The sequence below is a fragment of the Lemur catta genome, chromosome 3 (assembly GCF_020740605.2).
Source record: "Lemur catta isolate mLemCat1 chromosome 3, mLemCat1.pri, whole genome shotgun sequence".
In the NCBI taxonomy this organism is placed as follows: domain Eukaryota; kingdom Metazoa; phylum Chordata; class Mammalia; order Primates; family Lemuridae; genus Lemur; species Lemur catta.
Window position 1 is genome coordinate 44,898,157 of NC_059130.1, and position 19,510 is coordinate 44,917,666.

General features: G+C 39.8%; 1 protein-coding gene across 1 annotated transcript; it reads left to right on the forward strand.

Moving 5' to 3' along the window:
• The first annotated feature begins 3,836 nt into the window (after window positions 1-3,836).
• On the forward strand, window positions 3,837-13,196 carry SELE (selectin E). The gene is made up of 14 exons (XM_045546410.1): window positions 3,837-3,936; window positions 4,274-4,356; window positions 4,955-5,338; window positions 5,882-5,989; window positions 6,376-6,561; window positions 7,337-7,522; window positions 7,626-7,811; window positions 8,741-8,929; window positions 9,058-9,246; window positions 9,457-9,633; window positions 10,191-10,298; window positions 11,064-11,085; window positions 11,191-11,263; window positions 12,194-13,196. Exons 2-13 carry the CDS (start codon window positions 4,320-4,322, stop codon window positions 11,246-11,248), a joined length of 1,830 nt encoding a protein of 609 aa, XP_045402366.1. The 5' UTR covers window positions 3,837-3,936; window positions 4,274-4,319; the 3' UTR covers window positions 11,249-11,263; window positions 12,194-13,196.
• Window positions 13,197-19,510: the final 6,314 nt, after the last annotated feature.

A 19,510-nucleotide genomic window follows, 5' to 3' on the forward strand; every position in this document is an offset into this window, starting at 1 on the left:
CACTCACAGGTAAAATAAGCCTTCCCAGAGGTGAGGGAATGGAGAGCCTGGGAAGCCGGAGGAGGCCACTGCCCCTGCTTCCCAGTGACACTCAGCAGTGAGGGACAGAACACAAGCACACACCTGGATAGATGCTCTTGCCACATGGTGTTATGGCCAGTGCTTCTTCCCACTAGCCCCAATAATCCCTTGTCCACAGGGTGGTCTTGGTTAACATTCTAACATTTGTTGTGGGGACTCAACATCTTATTTCTGGCTCTCTCAGTCCCTCAGGGATGCCCCTTTGTCATAAAGGTGAGAATGAGTGGGCCGGGGCACAGAGCAAAAGTGGTTAAAGTCCTCAGTTCCTGATTAAAGGGTGGGGAGGAAAAGACAAGGGTCTTCCAGGAAAAGGGATAATAGAGCCGGAAAGTGTGGCGCCTCAGAGGTGAAACAGCCCTGGTGGAGAAGGCCGGGCTGTGCCTGTGTGTCCAACCCGCGCAGGGCGTCCCGGCCACCGCAAGACGAGGCTGCGGGGAGCCTGCGAGGAGCCTGCGAGGCCGGGCTGGGAACCCGGGCAGGTCGCGGGCAGCGGCTCGTTCTTCTATACTCACCAATCTCTTCCACTCCTTATTTCTCTTATCCTTCCTCCTGGCATTGGATTCTCTCCCTGAAGCTTTTTCAATACAAATTTAAAATAATCATTTTGCCCCTTTGCCTTAGAGAGAATTTGCTTTTGAATCGGGAACTTCGGGGAAGTGAGGCTTAGGGGTCAACAGCTTCACGCAGGCATGGCTCGGCCTGGCCTGCTTGTTTTGTCCCTTGTCTACTTTCTCCCTATACGCTGGGACCCAGGGCCTGTCCTCGCTGCATCCTCTTCCTACTGCTCATTGTCCCGGGGTCCCTTCCTGCCCCATGTCCCAGAGTCCAGGACGCAGCCCTCTCAGCGGAGAGCTGCGATGGTCAAGGAGGCCTGAGGAAGAAGAGGGCAAGGGGAGGACTGGAGACCTGGCAGAACAGGGAACCTCAGCGCAGGGCACAACAAAAGAGATCACGGTTTGGGGTAGCAGTTAAGGGAGTGGACTTTGGAGATGAACTGCTTGGTTTTAACCCTTAGCTCTGTGCTTTTGGAAGAGACAGGTAAAACCTCTGCTTTCTCAAATTCCTAATCTGTAAAATGGGGATAATAAAGGTACCCATTTCATAAGCTGTTATGAGGATTAAATAATCATATAGATGAACATTCAAAATGCTCAGAACAGGGCCTGGCATACAGTAAGCACTCAATAAATGTTAGAGATTATAATTAGGGGCCTAGGACCTATATGAGTAAATGAAATAGGGATGTATCACCACTGGGGCTATTTTTAGATACCTTTGAACTACAAAAAAAGGGAAGAGACAAACTATGAATTAAGTTATGAAAAATTCACAATAATGAATATAGTTATCTAGTGCTATTTGACTAATTTTTATTTCCAAAATAATTATTAGGCACTTTATTAATATGTCAGATAAATTTTGTTTTAATATTTGACTGTACATTTAATCATGCTTTTTTAAATTGCACATTATTATTCACAATTTATTAAAAATAAAATATATACAGATTATATATTAACACAGTTTCACATCCTTCCCTAAAGTCTAAATAAACATTGTGTGAGTGTTTACTCTTCTATATTTATTAAACAACAACCACTACATTTAGCTATGTAAAGTGGGATAAAGAATTGAAATAAGGTCAGTGTTTGGATAACGTAAGAGAGTGGGAAGGTGAGGGGTATAAATCGTTGGTTAAAAGTTGGATTTTTCAACACTAAGCAAACCAGAGGAATCACATTACCTGACTTCAAATTATGCTACAAGACAATAGTAACCGAAACAACTTGGTACTGTACACACATAGATCAATGGAACAGAATAGAAAACCCAGAAATAAAACCAAATACCTATCACCAACTGATCTTTGACAAAGCAGACAAAAACATACATTGGGGAAAGGATGCCCCATTCAATAAATGGCGCTGGGAAAATTGGGTAGCCACATGGAGAAGAATGAAATTGGATCCTTAGCTCTCACCAAATACAAAAATTAACTCAAGATTGAGCAAATGCATAAATGTAAGACCTGAGGAGTAGATAAAGGAAATGTGGCACATACACACCATGGGATACTACTCAGCCATAAGAAAGGATGAAATAATGTCTTTTGCAGCAACCTGGATGGAACTGGAGGCCATTATCCTAAGTAAAGTAACGTGCAGAAATGAAAAACCAAATACCTTCAATTAGTAGGCTAAGCTGTGGGCACACAGGGGGATACAGTGTTGCAATGGACATTGGAGACTCAGATGGGGGAATATGGGGGTGGTGAGAGAAGAAAAACTACTTAATGGGGGCAACTTACACTATTCAGATGACAGTACACTAACTAATAACCCAGACATCACTATTGTACAATTCATCTGTGCAACAAAAAACCACTTCTCCCCTACATTTATTGAAATATTTTTTAAAAGTTGGTTTTTTGATAGGGGTTGAATTAAATTAGTAATTAGGTTATCTTTTAAAAAATCATTTGTATTCATTGGAATTTTTCTTCTCTTTTCTTGTTTGGCTTAGGTCTTGAAATCTTAGTGAACACAGAAAAAGCCAGTGCTAACAAGTAAAGAGAAAAATAAAGCTTTCGCCCATGCTCCTTCATGTCTGCTGAGACTACATTTTTAGACCTCCTACTTTAAAAGCTGTAATCATAGAATGTTAGCTTGACTTGAGCTCTGAAAATCTACAGAAAATGGAAATTAAAAGGATCTTGTTTACTATCTCTATCATTAAATTGGACAAGAAGCCGAGATAGGGAATGCATATACAGTCACCCAAAAGAAATGTCAATAGGAAGAGCAGGAATATGGGATATTACATATATCTCCTTCAGTTGCATTTGGACACAGGTTTCTTTAATTTTTTTTTTTTTTTTACTATAAGAGTCAAAAAGAGCCATTGAAAAAATTGCTGAAAATAATAAGAAAGATATAAAAATTTCTCCAAATCCTGCCATCCAGAGATAGCCACTGTTAACATTTTGGCAGAGTTTTTATTATTTGCACACTTACATTTTTTAAATTTTTAAACAAAATTTGGATCAATTAAATATGAGTATATATAATTTTTATCTTTTTTCTGAACAAGCCATGAATGTTTTCCAAACATAAACACCTAAATCTGTTTCCTGTTTTTCATATTTTTAAAAAACAAGGCATTATTTCAAGAATTTGAGTGGAAGATATTATTTTTAATAATTTAGGCATAACTGGTTCACAGCATCTGAGAATTAATGTCTGCCTTATGAGTCATTCCTCTATGAGACAGTGCCCAGTAAATGTGTTGAGTTAGCAGGTGAAAAAGTGAGTATTGACCCGTTATTGATAGCTATGGATGGGAAACGGAGGGTAGTAGACTATGGATGACAAACCTCTTCTTAGTTCATTTATGTTTATGAAATTCTGATTACTACCATAATTATAATAAACTATGTTTTATTTAATAAGAAAGTTTTAAGACTTTTTAAAGACAGACTTTATTTTATTAGAATTTAAAAGTCATGGATTTGTGTCATATTAATAAAATTACATGTATTAATAAAATATAAAGGCATGGACAAAGGAGAATTAACTTCAAGGGATAAAGTTTCTGACATCATTGTAATTGTAAGCATTGTGGGTATTCCCGGGAAAGTTTTTGGTTGCCGTTGGGGATTTCCGTTTTACTGGATCTGGGCAACATCCTCCCATTATTCACAGGAAGAAATTTCTCCTACAAAAGGGCTCCAGCAGAAGCAGTGTTCAGCTGTTCTTGGCTGACTTCACATCAGAACTACTGTACTGGCCTGAGACAGACGCAGCAGAGATACACACCTGAGGCATCTGACATTCAAACAATCACTCCCCAAAAAGAGTAAGTACAGAATTCTTTACAAAAGCAGCCTTGGGCCATGAAACATAGATTTATCAATAGGAACAGATATGCAAAAAGCCTTCTGATAAAAATCAGATATGTACAAGCTCTTATTGTGTTGTAGTTAAAACTTATCTTTTCTCTTTGACTTAAATGATGAAAATCTTAAATTTTGTATTTACTCATGTGATTAAACTTCTTTGAAATAAGCAAAGATTGTGGCACTGGAACCTATTTTCTTAAATCTTATGATGCTGCCTTAAACATTGTAGTAGAATGATTTAATCAGATACCCAGGATTTTCTTCTATAATCAATTTTGTACTTTTTCTCCCCAGAAAAGTACTTCAGTCTAATCTTTTGGTGAAAAGAACTCTTGAAGTCATGATTGTATCACAGCTTCTCTCTGCTCTCACTTGTGGTAAGTCAGTGTTATTAGTGAAATCAGAGTTTCTCGTCCTCATACCATTGACATTTCAGACTGGAGTACTCTTTCTTGTGTGCGGCTGTCCTGTGCATTGCAGAATGTCTGGCATAGTCCCTGACTACTGCCTGCAATATGTTCTGCCCTGGGCTAGAGGCAATTTACTTTATTTCTTAGTGTCTCTGCTTCCTTACTTGTGAATCATTGATCATAAATAACCTATCTCCCAGATGCATTGTGAAGATTCAATATCATGGGTCACGTAAAGTGCCTCATACAGTACTTGGTGGTGTATATGAAGTGCTCAAGAAAGCTTAGTCATCCTGATTATTATGCTAATAAAGTGGGTATACTATTGGGTTGTTGTGGGTGAGTGCAGGTAAAGCACCTAGTGGGTGGCCAGTCACAAAAGGGATACCTTAAGTGGTAGTTTCTTCATACATACCTCTTTTTCTTACTTTTGAAAAGGTGACAAAAGTTTGGGTCATTCCGAGGGCCACAGTAGGACAAAAATAAGACAATAAAAAGCCCAGTTAATGGAGTTAACCCATAGCAGGACTAAACCCTACCATTTCCTTTCTATTTCCTCCCCTAGTGCTTCTCATTAAGGAAAGTGGAGCCTGGTCTTACAACACCTCCACAGAAACCATGACTTACGAGGAAGCCAGTGAGTTTTGTAAGCAGAGGTACACACACCTGGTAGCAATTCAAAACAAAGAAGAGATTAAATACCTAAATTCCATATTAAGCTATTCACCAAGTTATTACTGGATTGGAATCAGAAAAATCAATAATGTGTGGACCTGGGTAGGAACCAAGAAACCTCTGACCAAAGAAGCCACGAACTGGGCTCCAGGTGAACCCAACAATAAGCAAAATGAAGAGGATTGCGTGGAAATCTACATCCGGAGAGAAAAAGACGCGGGCATGTGGAACGATGAGAGATGCAGCAAGAAGAAGCTTGCCCTGTGCTACACAGGTAGGGAGCTTGAGGCAGCAGTGGGCGGTGGTTCCAGTGTGTGGGCATCTTGACACATTTATAGCATGCAGACAGTGGTCTCTATTGTGGTAATTTTATGTTCTAAAACATATGATTTGAAGACATTCTGTTTAACTGCTAAAGTATCTTTTTGTATCTTTGTGTGGATGTAGGCAAGAATGTATCCATATATGTATACATACACTGTAGGCAGAATACATACACACACACACCATACGTATTTTAGTTATTTGTTTATTTGTGGTAGGAATACTGTCTTCAGAGTTTGTGATAAAGGAATTTTCTATGCTTGGTGGCAGCTATACTTAGTTCCACTTCAGATATCTGTACTTTAACATCAAGGTTTAAAATAGATAAGCCTGAAACCCAGATTTGGCATTTCATAAACTCAACTTCAGTTAGAATCTCTGGAATTCAGTATCATTGGTGATGTCTTTGTAGCACACTGTTGATCCTAAGTTCGAAGGAACTCATTATAAGTGCAATAACAACCCTCACCAACATGAATTGTGTTTTCTGCAGCTGCCTGCACCAATGCGTCTTGCAGCGGCCATGGTGAATGCATAGAGACTGTCAATAACTACACTTGCAAGTGCCACCCTGGCTTCAGTGGACTCAAGTGTGAGCAGGGTAAGTCTTGTTCTCACCTCCTCCTTCACTTAAGATGGTAGCACCATCTCATGTCCTTGCTGGATTTAGACTGCATGTCTTCTCTACCGTGTTGCATGTGGTATAATATGGTGGTTAACAGCTGTGACTATGAAGTCGGACCCTTCTGGGTTCAAACCCTAGATTCACCAGTTATTCATTATAGCACCTTGGCAATGTATTTAAACTTTTGGTCATAGCTTTCTTATTGTAAAATGAGGATAATAATAGTACCAACTTCATAGGCTATGGTTACATAGTGCCTGGCACATAGGAAACATTCAATAAAGTGTAGTTATAGTTTCCAGTGTTCCTCCCACTTATATAAGGTGAGAGATGAGCAGAACTGATTTGTGTTTCTTTTTCAGTTGTGACCTGTAAAGCACAGGAAGACCCTGAGCACGGAAGACTGGTTTGCACCCACCCATTCGGGAACTTCAGCTACAATTCTTCTTGCTGGGTCAGCTGTGAAAGGGGCTACGTGCCAAGCAGCATGGAGACCACACAGTGTACGTCCTCCGGAGAATGGACTGCTCCTACTCCAGGCTGCAATGGTAAATCTCTCCCAGAATGCACAGAACATTCTCTAACTCATCCCTCAGTGCCTTCATTTTTTATCCAATTGATAACATTTCCAAAGCTCCAGGGAAAGTTCATTTTGTTGTTTTTAATAAAACTTGTTCTCTCAGCCAATGTATGTATGACTAATCTAGTATCTGCTTGGTTTGAGAAAGGCTTTTATTATATGTTTCAAATGAGTGTATCCAAGGCTCTGGTGATTTGTAAGGGAGACCATAAGCACTGAAACTCTAGAAATCTTAATGTCTTCCTCATCGTCTTTCCCTGTCTCACTTTTCTATGCAATGGGGCTAACTTAAGACCATGATAATGAAGCAGTCTTACTATCTCTTTTTCTCTCTCACTCTTATCTTTCTGGACCAGAGGTGAGAAAAAACAAATCAATCCTTCAGGTCCTGCTGGACTAAAATAAATGAATGTCCTGTGTCTGTCAGGATTGTTTTTATCACAACTAGTCACAAATCCTGAACTAGAATGTATTATTTTCTTCATTTTTCCCTTATATAAATGATAAAATAAATCAGAGACCACTCATCATAGTCAAAGTAAAAACTAATCAGAGAAGATAGAAATATCAATAAAAAAAAAAGCCAAAGCTTTATTTTAGGTATGCATGTCCCCAAGAATGGGCATGGGACTTTGCAATCTACCCTTTGAAGGCAGCTTCCTCACTCTGTTATAAACTCCAATTCAACAGAACATGAAAATATCATTCTTCTGTAAAATTCATGGTCTCTTTCCAATCCCCAGTGGTTGAGTGTGATGCTTTGACAACCCCTGCCAATGGGATCATGAACTGTTGGCGAAGTCTTGAAAGCTCGCCATGGGACACAACCTGTGCATTCGACTGTAAGGAAGGATTTGAACTAATGGGAGCCCGGAGCCTTCGGTGTACCTCAGCTGGGAATTGGGACAATGAGAGGCCAACGTGTAAAGGTAGAGTTGCTCCACATAAAGACTCATGAACTTTTCTTTTCTCAGTCCATACTAGAAATGGGCAAGCCAGACCTGCTAATATGAATGGGTACATGTGTTACAGCTGTGACATGCAGCGCTATCCACCAGCCTCAGAATGGCTCTGTGAGCTGTAGCAACTCCACGGAAGAGTTTTCCTTCAAGTCATCCTGCAACTTCACCTGTGAGGAAGGCTTCATGCTGCAGGGGCCAGCCCAGGTTGAATGCACCGCCCAAGGACAGTGGTCACAGCAAATCCCGGTTTGTGAAGGTAAGCCCAAGATCCTTTCCTTTACACTTTCCTTTCTTAAAGAGCAGCAATCTTCAAATTTGGGCAGTGAAAATGAAATCAGATGCCCACTTCAACTATAGAAATCAGATTTGATGAGCAACACTCATCTTACATTTTTGAGGTTCATTTAAAAGAAACAGTGCTTGGCCAGAGAAAGGACTGTATGTAATAAGAGTGAATGCTTTGCTGATTTCTTAATTGTACTGTGTTAATATCACTTTATATGATAGACCTTGGGGTAGGCAGAATTCTTAAAGGAAATCATATTAGAAATTTTAAAAAACAGAATAATGAGAACATGACTTGAAACTAAAACTCTTGTCATACTTTTCTTCTGAAATGGCTCATAACTAGCAGTGAGGCAAATGCTTCAAGGATGGTGTCAGTTACAAGGATAGTCTTGATACATCCGTAAGCACTAAAATTTAATTCACAAAAACAAGCAGGCTTTACTATTAGGCACTGGCATTCACCTAGCCAAAGGTAGCACAGAATGATTTCCAGTGGCAAAAAGTTGCAACACCAAAACCAAATGTAAGCAGACAAATTTTACATGGGTGCCTTCTTCTCGTCCTTTCTTTTTGGCGCCATGTGTAAGCTTGCAGGACCTTTACGTTGCCCTCTGACGACATGCAATGTTTCCCTTGACCCTAACTCCTTTTGCATGTTAGAACAGTGTTCAGGAACCAATGTTCCAGTGACAGGCGGTCCTTTAATTAGTGCCATTATCAATGAGGAGATTGGGATTCAAAAAAACACAGCCATCTTCCCAGTTATCCAGGGAATAGTGAAGACTCTTGAGTTCTCTGAGTGTGGCTTTGTTCCGCATGAGCTGGGTTCACTCATCAAACACCAAGTACTCTCTAGATGCACTGTGATATTTTCTGACCATGATTTTGATGTCTCAGCTCTCCAGTGCACAGCCTTGTCCAGCCCAGAGGGAGGGAACATGAGTTGTCATCCCAGTGTTTCTGGAAGTTTCCAAAGTGGGTCCAGCTGCGAGTTCTCCTGTCAGCAGGGATTTGTGTTGAAGGGATCCAAAAGGCTCCAGTGTGGCCCCACAGGGGAGTGGGACAGCAAAAAGCCCACATGTGAAGGTACAGTCTTTGTTTTTGTTTGATTTTAAGGTAAAACCTATTGAAGAGCTTAGGGGCTTGATTACCTTGAGAAACCTGTTGCTCCCTGATGTAAACAAACCGCTAAAGTGTCCTCTCCTGTCTTCCAGCTGTGAAATGTGATGCTGTCCACCCACCCCCAAGGGGCTTGGTGAATTATACTCATTCTCCTACTGGAGAATTCACCTACAAGTCCACATGTGCCTTCAGCTGTGAGCAAGGCTTTGAATTACATGGATCAGCTCAACTTGAGTGCACATCTCAGGGACAGTGGACACAGGAGGTCCCCTCCTGCCAAGGTAGGACTGAGTTCAGACTTTTTGGGAACAGGTCAAATACCTCATAAGTTTCTGAACCTAGATTGCTCCAAGGGGCTTGATCCTAAATTCCTACATGCTGAAAATGAAGTAATGCTTATAAGTTACATGTATTGGTGACTTTTAAAGCCAGTTTTAGAAGTTTTCCAGTAGATTTTTCTTAACCTCTACCTGTATGCCTATCATTTTTAGTGATACAATGTTCAAGTCTGGCAGTTCTGGGGAAGATCAACATGAGCTGCAACGGGAAGTTTGTGTTCGGCACTGAGTGCAAGTTTGCATGTCCTGAAGGGTGGACTCTCAATGGCTCTGTGGCTCTGACATGTGGTGCCACAGGACACTGGTCTGGGATGCTGCCTACCTGCGAAGGTGATACATTGATTGATGCTGGTTGTCTGGGGGACTAAAGAGGAAAAGGGGAGCTATCTTGTTACAGTAATTAGCTGTCCATTATGTCCAAACCAGAAAGGTTGCCCAGATTAAAAAGTTGTGAATATTTAGTTATATGGGGATAGAGAGAAAACACAGGTGGCATGTTGATGGAATGGGTAGAAATCTGAAAGTGGGAAAAAGGAGACCTAGAGAGGAAAGGTGGAGGGGGAAATGGAAAATGAGAGAGAGAAAGAGAGAGAGAGAGAACACACACACAATCACAAGTGAGTGCAGTATTAACCAAAGTATGTGTGTTAATTGTGAAAGAGCTTGGCAAATTAGAGTTCTACCTGGCCGTTGGGGGAGAAAGCCTCCAAGGTGGTTTGGGGCAAATCTAAAAGGCCTTTAATGCAACATCTCTGCTTCACATATTGAACTAGGTGACTGTTCTGCTTCTAGTAATCAATGTGCAGAGAAAAGGCCAAATGGACAGGACAGAAAGACTTTAAAGTCAATTCCTCCTCATGACAGTCCTTTCCCTCTTGTTTCCTTAGCTCCCGCTGAGTCCAATACCTTGATAATTGGGCTTTCTGCTGCTGGAACCTCTATCCTGACATTAACATCATTTCTCTTCTTCCTTCTGAAATACTTGCGGAAGAAAGGTGAGGGAGTTTAAGAATGTACTCCAAAAATGTTTTTGAAAATATATTTTTCTCATTGATGAGTCATAGTCTCTCTTAAAAATTTAAACAGTAATTAGAATCTAGTTATTAGATATACATTAATAGACTACAGTATAATTAAGCAGAAGTCTTAGGAAAAGAGTTTGTACTATAACTCAGTGCAGGAAGGGTTTTAGGAAATATAAATGTTAGTTGTGCCAACGTTGTACAACTCCGGGGCGGGTGTTATTCACATTAAATTTTATGGTGTCCCCTGGAGTTGTGCAATGAGACTGCCTTGATTAGTGATCACGGGAAAATGGATAAAATGCTTCCTTAAAATATTTGTTTGGAATACAGGCTTAAATTCGGGAGTATCTGATAAGGAATATGCAAGCATATCTGACCACACTCATGGTTTGTCTGGCCTACACAGTACTTAAAAATGTTTGAATTAAGTTCTGACATTTACAACATAGGAAATTTCACATAAAAATTCAGATTCTAGACTTTTCATGAAATATTAGAAACTGAATCTGGCAAGATGACCCTGTAACTATTAGGTGCTGTGAGGAAGTGGCTGTGCCCTTTGGATGGATGTGCACTTTGCATTTTACCCTAATTACCACCAAGCTGTGCTCATGCTCTGATTATCACAGAGGCCTTAAGGCATTGTGTTTGTAACCCCTGATGAATCAAGTGTCTGGATTTGATATGTCCTTAAAAGTCATGTAGTCTGAATTAATGGTTTTCTTTCTCTTACAGTAAAGAAATTTGTTCCTTCCAGGTAAGTTGCATTCTTGTACAATGCATGCCATTGAACATTCCACACATTTTTCTCTCTTTACGTTGGAAAACAGTGCTTTATTTAGTGTTCTCATGTATTCCACAGCAGCTGCCAAAACCTTGAATCAGAGGGAAACTACCAAATGCCTCCTGACCTCATTTAAGTTCAAAAGAAGCAGGTAAGACTTGGAAATCACTTATGGTTATAAGAGAGGTGTCCTCTCTACATGTTCTATTTCTCCTTGAACCCTCCAAACCTGACATTTTGGGGAGGGGGCAGGAATCACCACCTTCATAGTATTTTCTGGAAAGTTGTTTCATTTCTTTGTAGAAAGAGAAGAAAGAAAAAGGATCTGGCTTTATTGAGTTATTTTATTTATGAAAGATAATAGTGACGATGATAGCTGATGCTTATATAGCACTTAGTATGTCCTAATAACTGTTCTAGGCTAGGAACTCTACGAGATAGGGGCTACTCCTATATCCTTCATCACACAGATGAAGAAAATGAGGCACAGAGAGGCACAGATCAACTTGTCTGAAATCTCAAAGCTAGTGAGTGGTAGCCAGGATTTAAACCCAGGCAGTCTGGTTCTGGAATCTGTGTTCTTAACCATTCTAGTTTGCTTTGCAAGAATTTGAAAGGGCCAAATCCCTCTGAATAAACTTTTTTAAAATTAATATTTTTTCTGTGCAGTTTTAGGTTTATAGAAAAACTGAGCAGAAAGTACAGATAGTTCCAACACACCTCCTCACTGCCCACTTCCAATTTCCCCTATTACTAACATCTTGCACCGGTGTTACAGCTTATGGGACTTATGGGCCAATATTGATACATTATTATTAGTTAATGTCCACAGGTAACATCAGGATTCACTTTGTGTTGTACATTCTGTAGGTTTTGAGAGATGTATAATGGTGGACCTGTGGCCAGCACTAGTATCCTATAGAATAGTTTCACTGTCCTAACTGAATAGATTCTGATGTTCATACTTTTACTACCCCAGTGAGAGTGCGTGCAGCATTCTGTGCTAGGAAGTGCATTTTGTTGTGGCTATCAGTATGCAGAATGTTAAGTTTTCTGATGACAGGCATGCTTATATTTACAGAAACACAGGTGCATCCATGGAACTAGGCTCATACACTGAAGACAACAGAGGCAGAGAGTTCTCCTTGGGTCTCCGGCCCTTCTTCCCTGCTGTACCCACTGCCTTTACAGCTGGGATCGAGGTATCCACCACAACTTCAATGGATCCTGTGGATGAGGCCAGCCTTCCACCGAAAAGACTCAGTTTTCTCTTTCCCAGTCTCAGGGTCAAGAAAGTGCTCACTACTGAAGGGAAAGACCATTTTCTCTCAAGCAAAGCTGAAGAGACCAAGAGTCTGGAACCTCAGATTTCCTTTCTTACTCTCTCTTGCTCACTGTGAAATCTCAGTGGGGAAACTATACTTTGGGACTTTGTTTCTTTCTTTTGCCCCTCACAATGTTTCAACTGTTGATTACATAGTTGCTGTCATGGGGATGAATAAGTATCAAGAGGGGAAAACAAATTGGCCCAAAAGTATTCTAACTTGAAAAAATGGCAAATTTTTAATGTCCACAGGTGACTGCTTGAGGCAAGGGGGTGTCTTTGTAAATGGTGCAAATCCTACTTAATGCTCTGTGCAAGGATTACTAAGCACAGCCTTAGTTGCTTTTATCCCTATGGGATTTAATGCTTTTTAAAGGGTTCTTGAAGACTGGTCATTTTACTTGAAGTGAATGTAGTATAATTTTTCATAACTCTCAATTCAGTGCATGCATAGTAAGGACTTAAAAAATTTGTAGATGTTGTGAACTATGATAGGGTAAAAGTACCTTACCCTTGATGACCCCTTCTTTGTTTCTTAAATTATGTTACATCTGTAGTAAATTTCCTTCAAAAAAGGGCAAATATTGTCCCCTACCGAGGCATAATGTTAACTAATATAAAGTTACGAATGTTTTGCTATAGTTGTTTTAAAAACATTGTAGTATCAGGAGAGTAAAAACTGAATGGATAGCACTCTGGGAGGCCGAGGCGGGCGGATCATTGGAGCTCAGGAGTTCAAGACCAGCCTGAGCAAGAGCGAGACCCGGTCTCTACTAAAAATAGAAAGAAATTATATGGACAGCTAAAAATATATATAGAAAAAATTAGCCGGGCATGGTGGCGCGTGCCTGTAGTCCCAGCTACTTGGGAGGCTGAGGCAGAAGGATCGCTTCAGCCCAGGAGTTTGAGGTTGCTGTGAGCTAGGCTGATGCCATGGCACTCATTCTAGCCTGGGCAATAGAGTGAGACTCTGTCTCAAAAAAAAAAAAAAAAAACAACAACAAAAAAAACTGAATGGAGGGTTTGTATACTGTCAGGTATTTTTTCAGGAATGTGTGGTTTCCATGATGAAAAACTTTCATGAGACCAAATGTTCTGATTTGATAAAACCCTACATAAATGCAAACAAATGAAGGTACAATTTTACGAATGTCTTTGTTGAAAAAACATGTAGAAATATGAATGTGCTTTGCATTCCTACAAAGATGTTTGTCAGATGTGATATGTAAATATAAATTTTGTATATTACATAAGATTTTAAATCCACAATAGGAACTCACCATGTAAAAGATTCATCTGGTAGATTTTTAAAAAGCAAAACTGTCTGATAACTATTCTCTACTTGTTTTATTCTGTATGCTAGTGTGTTCTGGAAGAGGGGGAAGCCTGTGTGAGCAAGTATTCATGTCTCTTTATAAGCCTATTTTAAAATTCCTAAGGAATCTTCAGTTGCCATTTTATCACTGGCAGTGAGAAAGTCTCATTCAGTAATTGCCAAGGCTAGTCCAGCTTCAGAGTGTGAGAATCAAAACTCCCCCACACTTCCATTAGCTCAGCTTGTATGAAAAAGGAAAGTTTCAGAGAAGTGCTGAACAGTAAACATGGCCAACAGTTAACGTGGAGTGCGATGAGAATCAGAACAGAGGAGGTTTTTTACGGGGCAGAAGAACTCTGGGAAATAAGAGACAGAGAGAAAGAGAGAACAACTATTGTGATCAGGTTACATATGGAATGAATTATTATTTTCTCTGAAATTGTTCAAATGTAAATATTTATATATACTGCATTAGAAATAGTGTGAAATATAAATGTGGTCTGTGTTTGGATTTTATAAGGTATTTTAAATTATGATTTAAAATATTTTATGGTTTTTTAAAGTACATATTTATTTAAACTTATGTCAGTTTGGACCTATTGTATTTGACATGGCACTATAAAGCTTGACAATAAATGTGTTTAAATTTATCTCTTGGTATAGACTCTTTCTTAAAAACTTTATTTTATTTAGATAAAACTCACATACCATAAAATTTACCCTTTTAAAATGCACAAGACTGTACAACTATCACCACTGTCTAACTCCAGAAGATTTCTATCATCTCCCAAGGAAACCTGTGCCCATTAGCACTTATTCCCCATTCTTTCCTCCCCCATAGCCCTGGCAACTACTAATTTACTTTCTGTCTTTATGGATTTGCCTATTCTGGACATTTCACATAAATAGAATCATCCAATATGTGACCTTTTGTGTCTAACTTCTTTCCTTTAGCATGTTTTCAAGGTCCGTCCATGTTGTAGCATTTATCAGTGCTCCATTCTTTTTATGGCTGAATACTAGTCCATTGTATGGATAGACTACATTTTGTTTCTCCATTCACTGACTGATGGACTTTGGACTGTTTCTGCTTATTGGCTATCGTGAATAACACTGTTATAAATATTCATGTTCCCATTTTTGTGTAGACTTATGTTTTTAATTCTCTTCAATACTTAGCAGTGGAATTTTGGGGTCATATGGTAACTTTATGTTTCATTTTTGAGGAACCACCCAACTCTTTTCCAAAGAGGCTGTACCAATTCACAATCCCACAGCAGTGCACAAGGGTTCCAATCTCTCCACATTCTGGCCAATACTTGTTGTCATCTGTCTTTTTTATTATCACCATCCTAATGAGTATGAAGTGGTGTATGTACATAAAGGTTCTTACACTGATACTGGAAGTTGCCTGAAAAAATATTAATAATCTAAAAAAAATCATTAAGCCCAACCATGGAGTCTTTGCTTTCTCCTGGAGTTTTTGCCTCATGCCGGTCTCAATTCCAAGTTGCTCAAACTAACCGATTTACCTTCATTAACACTCCAGATTCAGTTACTCCTCAGGATTAGAGCCAGAATAGTTTTTTTTTTTTTTTTCCTACCCAAAATATGTGTCTTCTCTCTTCTGGAGTAGTGTCAGTCCACAAGCTGGACATGTACCCAACCAAAAACCACCTGAAGAATCTCATTGTTATTAAAGAATCAGAATATCTGAAATTTTTTTCTTTTTTTCTGTAAGTTCCTGAGATTTGAAATATCTGAAATTTCTAAGAAAACAGGGTTTAATTTTTGGCTTGGTTACCCAGGCTAAAATACAGTGGCTATAATGCTAACATAGGTGAAATTTGGTTTCACTTGGATTTTATACTTCATTTTAGCTCAAAAGTATTACTTAAGAGAAAATGAGAGAAGAAATAGAAAGCAAAAATAGATCCCACAAATTAGGCCTATTTTCATGTAGGGCTGAAATATGCACACACTTGAGCCATCAGCTCAAAATGGCAGAGTGTGAATATTGGTTTTCCCAGGTATGAAAAGAAAGAATAGAACAGATTGAATTTATCCAGAGGAATACATGTTCCCAGGTCAAATGGACATGGGCAAGTGGGAAGCACAGAAGTGAGAAGTAGGACAATTCTCAGTGTTAGCACCATGGGATTAGAATAGAGCTTTGCATATATAAAAAAAATTATCTAAAAGACAAGAGCTTTTGGTCCTCTCTCAGTTAGAACTCGTAAGTATAGCTTCCACCCCAAAATTTTAGCTTTCCTCTCCCAAGAGTCTAAGCCAAGAGAAACAAAAATCTTTTTCTCTTCATATATGACATGTCGGATGGTGGTTTATAAATCTTTGAACTACTAAGGAGCACAAAGCAGTAAGATAGGCCTCTTGTCTTTGTTAAAAATAAGGATAAAACCACAACAGCATTTTAGTAATAATAATCAAGGAAATTTTTCCCTCTCCCTGATCTCTCATTGGTGCCAAATCCTATCAATAGTTATTTTAATAATAACGCCCATCAGCCGTGTCCCATTCCCACTGACAGCCCTCAGAATGGGCCCTTATCACCATTTCTAGATTATATGGTGAAATCCTCAAAACTGCTTTAGTCTCCAGGTTCTCAGTCTGCTGTTGGGGTGCACTGTGGGTAGGAGACACTGACACAGTCCACAAGACATACAAAATCTAGTCTTGCTCATCTCCTGACCTCTCTTCACACCATGCCCCCTCAGATATTGCATTCTGTGCACATGAGAGAGCTGTTCTGTCTGCTTTGGGCATTCTGGCTTCTTTTACCTGGAATTACCTGCCCCCACCACCACCAGCCAGGAGGAGTTCCTCCACTCTTTGCCTGGTCAATTCCTATTCATCTCTCAGGTCTCTGCTTAAATGTCCTGTGATGGCCAATTTTATGGGTCAACTTGACTAGGCTATGGAATACCCAGATATCTGGTAAAACATTAATTTTGGGTGTGTCTGTGAGAGTGTTTTTGGAAGAGATTAGCATTTTAATTGGTAGACTGAGTAAGAAAATTGCCTTCACCAATGTAAGTGGGCATCATCCAATCCGTTGAGGGCCCAAATAGAAGAAAAAGTTGGAGGAAGGGTGAATTCATTCTCTGGCTGACCTGGGATATGCACCTTCTCCTGATCAAACATTGGCATTCCTGGTTCTTTGGCCTCCAGGCTTGTACTGAATCATACCACCAGCTTTCCTGGGTCTCTAGCTTGCAGACAGCAGGTTATGGGGCTTCTCAGCTTCCATAATCACATAAGCCAATTCCTGTAATAAGTTTACATGCATGTAACCACCCCCCATCCTATTGGTTTTGTTTCTCTGGAGAATCCTTATGTATGTCCCTTCATGAGAATTGACTCTGTAGATGAGGTCTCCCCTTTAATGTTCTTACAGACCATATTTTTGTCCTTCCTTTAATTGTAATAAATAACTATTTTGGCAATTGTTTGTTTAATGTGTGTCTTCCCACTGGACTCTAAGTTTCTTAGGGTAGGAAAAAATTACCTTGCTCATCATTGTATTCCCAGAACCTAGCATATTCCTGACAAATAGTAGATATTCAACAAATATTTATTAAATGAATAAATGACTAAGTGAATGAATGCATGTGTATTTGGTTTCATCATAAGGAGCAGAACTGCTTCTCCAAATGGAATGAGTTGTCTCAGTGGGTAAGAATTTAAAATCCAGTTATGTAATGACTACCCCCTGCCCCCCCCACTGCCAGTTTGCAATTTAATATGGCTGTCTATCTCTTAGAAAGTCCAGCAATTATTAATATTTCAGCTCCCCAAATCCAGCAATGACACTAATGGGGATCATTGTGAGGGCTAGAAACTAGAAATAGGAAGGAAAAAAGTTAAAGGAATGGGAGGTAGAAAAAGAGCACATGAGGAAGTAATAAAGAAGTGAGGAAAATGAAAGGTACCAAAAGAAAAAATGTTCAGGTGTGGAGAATAAGCAGTACAGATGCTACAGAAGGGAGATACTCAGTTCTGTATTCACTTACCTGGGAGCTTAAACCATGCAGGCAAGCACAGGTGCTCACATGTGCACACACACACACACAAACACACCTTTGTCCCTAGGCCATAACTCACAGGTAGATTTACCTGGAAGCTAATAAAAACTAAGCTTCAGGGTCCATTACTTACGGGGACCTTTACATCACAAGAGCCTGGATCCTAGAAATGTGTTTACATGGTAACAATTTTTTGTAAAATCTATAAAAGTAAGATACTTTAATACTGTTTTTCTTAAAGAGAGATGCCAAATTGTATAAACGTCAGGCCCTGCAAAATCCTGAATCTGTCCCTGACCCAATCCAGAATATTCTGATTCAGTAGGTTTGTGAGTGAATGCTGTGTCTTTATTTTTTCAATGACTTTGATGTACTACCAGAGTTGGAAATCACTGAGGAAGAACTATGGACTGATCAATTTCACGTGTCCCTGACATTTAGGTGGTATTCCTTTCAGAGCATTGCCACCGTTGATTGGGATATAAACCATGTAACACTATGTAGTTTGGCAAAAGCGGACAATTGGCAGCATTCACTTCCACATTGCAGTGATGTATGATATCCTCTGTGCTGAGCTTTCCATCTGTATGTACTGGATGTAGCCGTATAGTTCTTTTCAACCAGGAAGAAAGGGAATTTGTACATAATATTAACATTTGCCAATACCAAGCAAATAGAGTAGTAAATTGGATTTATTTTTTAAAAATCCAGTTATGGAAGCAATAGTGCAGAATAGAATGGAAGCGAATAAGAAGAAAGCTGATAGTTAGAAATAAAAGAATGAGTTAATGACTGGCAGGTTCAATGAGGTACGATTAAAAAGCATTGCAATGAAATACTTGAGCAATAAACTCGCAAGCATAGGAAACTGTAAATAAAGAGTGAAATGCTTGATGGTGTGATTTTAGAGTGATACAGTTTAGGGTGATGTCAAGGTTGAGGCTGTGCCCAGGGGAGGAGGGAGCTCAAGTCGAGTGGAGGAGAATGTTATTGGAGAATGGAGGATCTGGGCTATGGGATGTGTTATGCCATGGATGGTGAAGTCCAATAAGATTATGGGGGATGCTTGAAGGGAGAGGAAGACCAGGAGCTGGGTGTCAAAGCCATCTGTGCACGAGAGGCTGGGAGGTCACTACAATGAGGACAGTGAGAAAATGGTTTATTTCAGTGTCATGAGCTTCAAAGAAGCAGGGTTATTTTATTTCTTCTTTTCATTTGTTTTAACAAGAGGGTGGAAGAACAAAGACCTGAAAAAGGTACTCATCATAAAGGAGGAGACCACCCCTGCCTTCCAACCCTGATGGGTGTGGAGTGTGGAGAATAAACATTATCGTCTTCAGAAATCTGCAGGGGATGTGACGTCCTCAGGAGGCAGCCAGGTAGCTGATAAAGCAAGGAGGCAGGAGAAGACTTTGGAGAGGAACTGGAGGATCTAGAGGAGTTTGCTGGCTCTGAAGTTTGCATTCCAGGCGATGGCAAGGAAGCATTTGGGAAGAAAATCAAGGTTGGGTCAGGAGAGAGTAGTTTGGGGGAACTGTCTAGGAGATGACAGATGATAAGAGGGGCTTACACTACAGGTGTAAGGAAAAGAGCTATATGAGGCTTGGTGGATTTGTCTTGGTAGGATTGTGGAGGTGAGTGGGCATTTAGGTCTAATTCTGGCCGGGAGTGAGGACTCCTGGTTGTTGCACGGGACTGTGCATTCCTTCTGCTTAA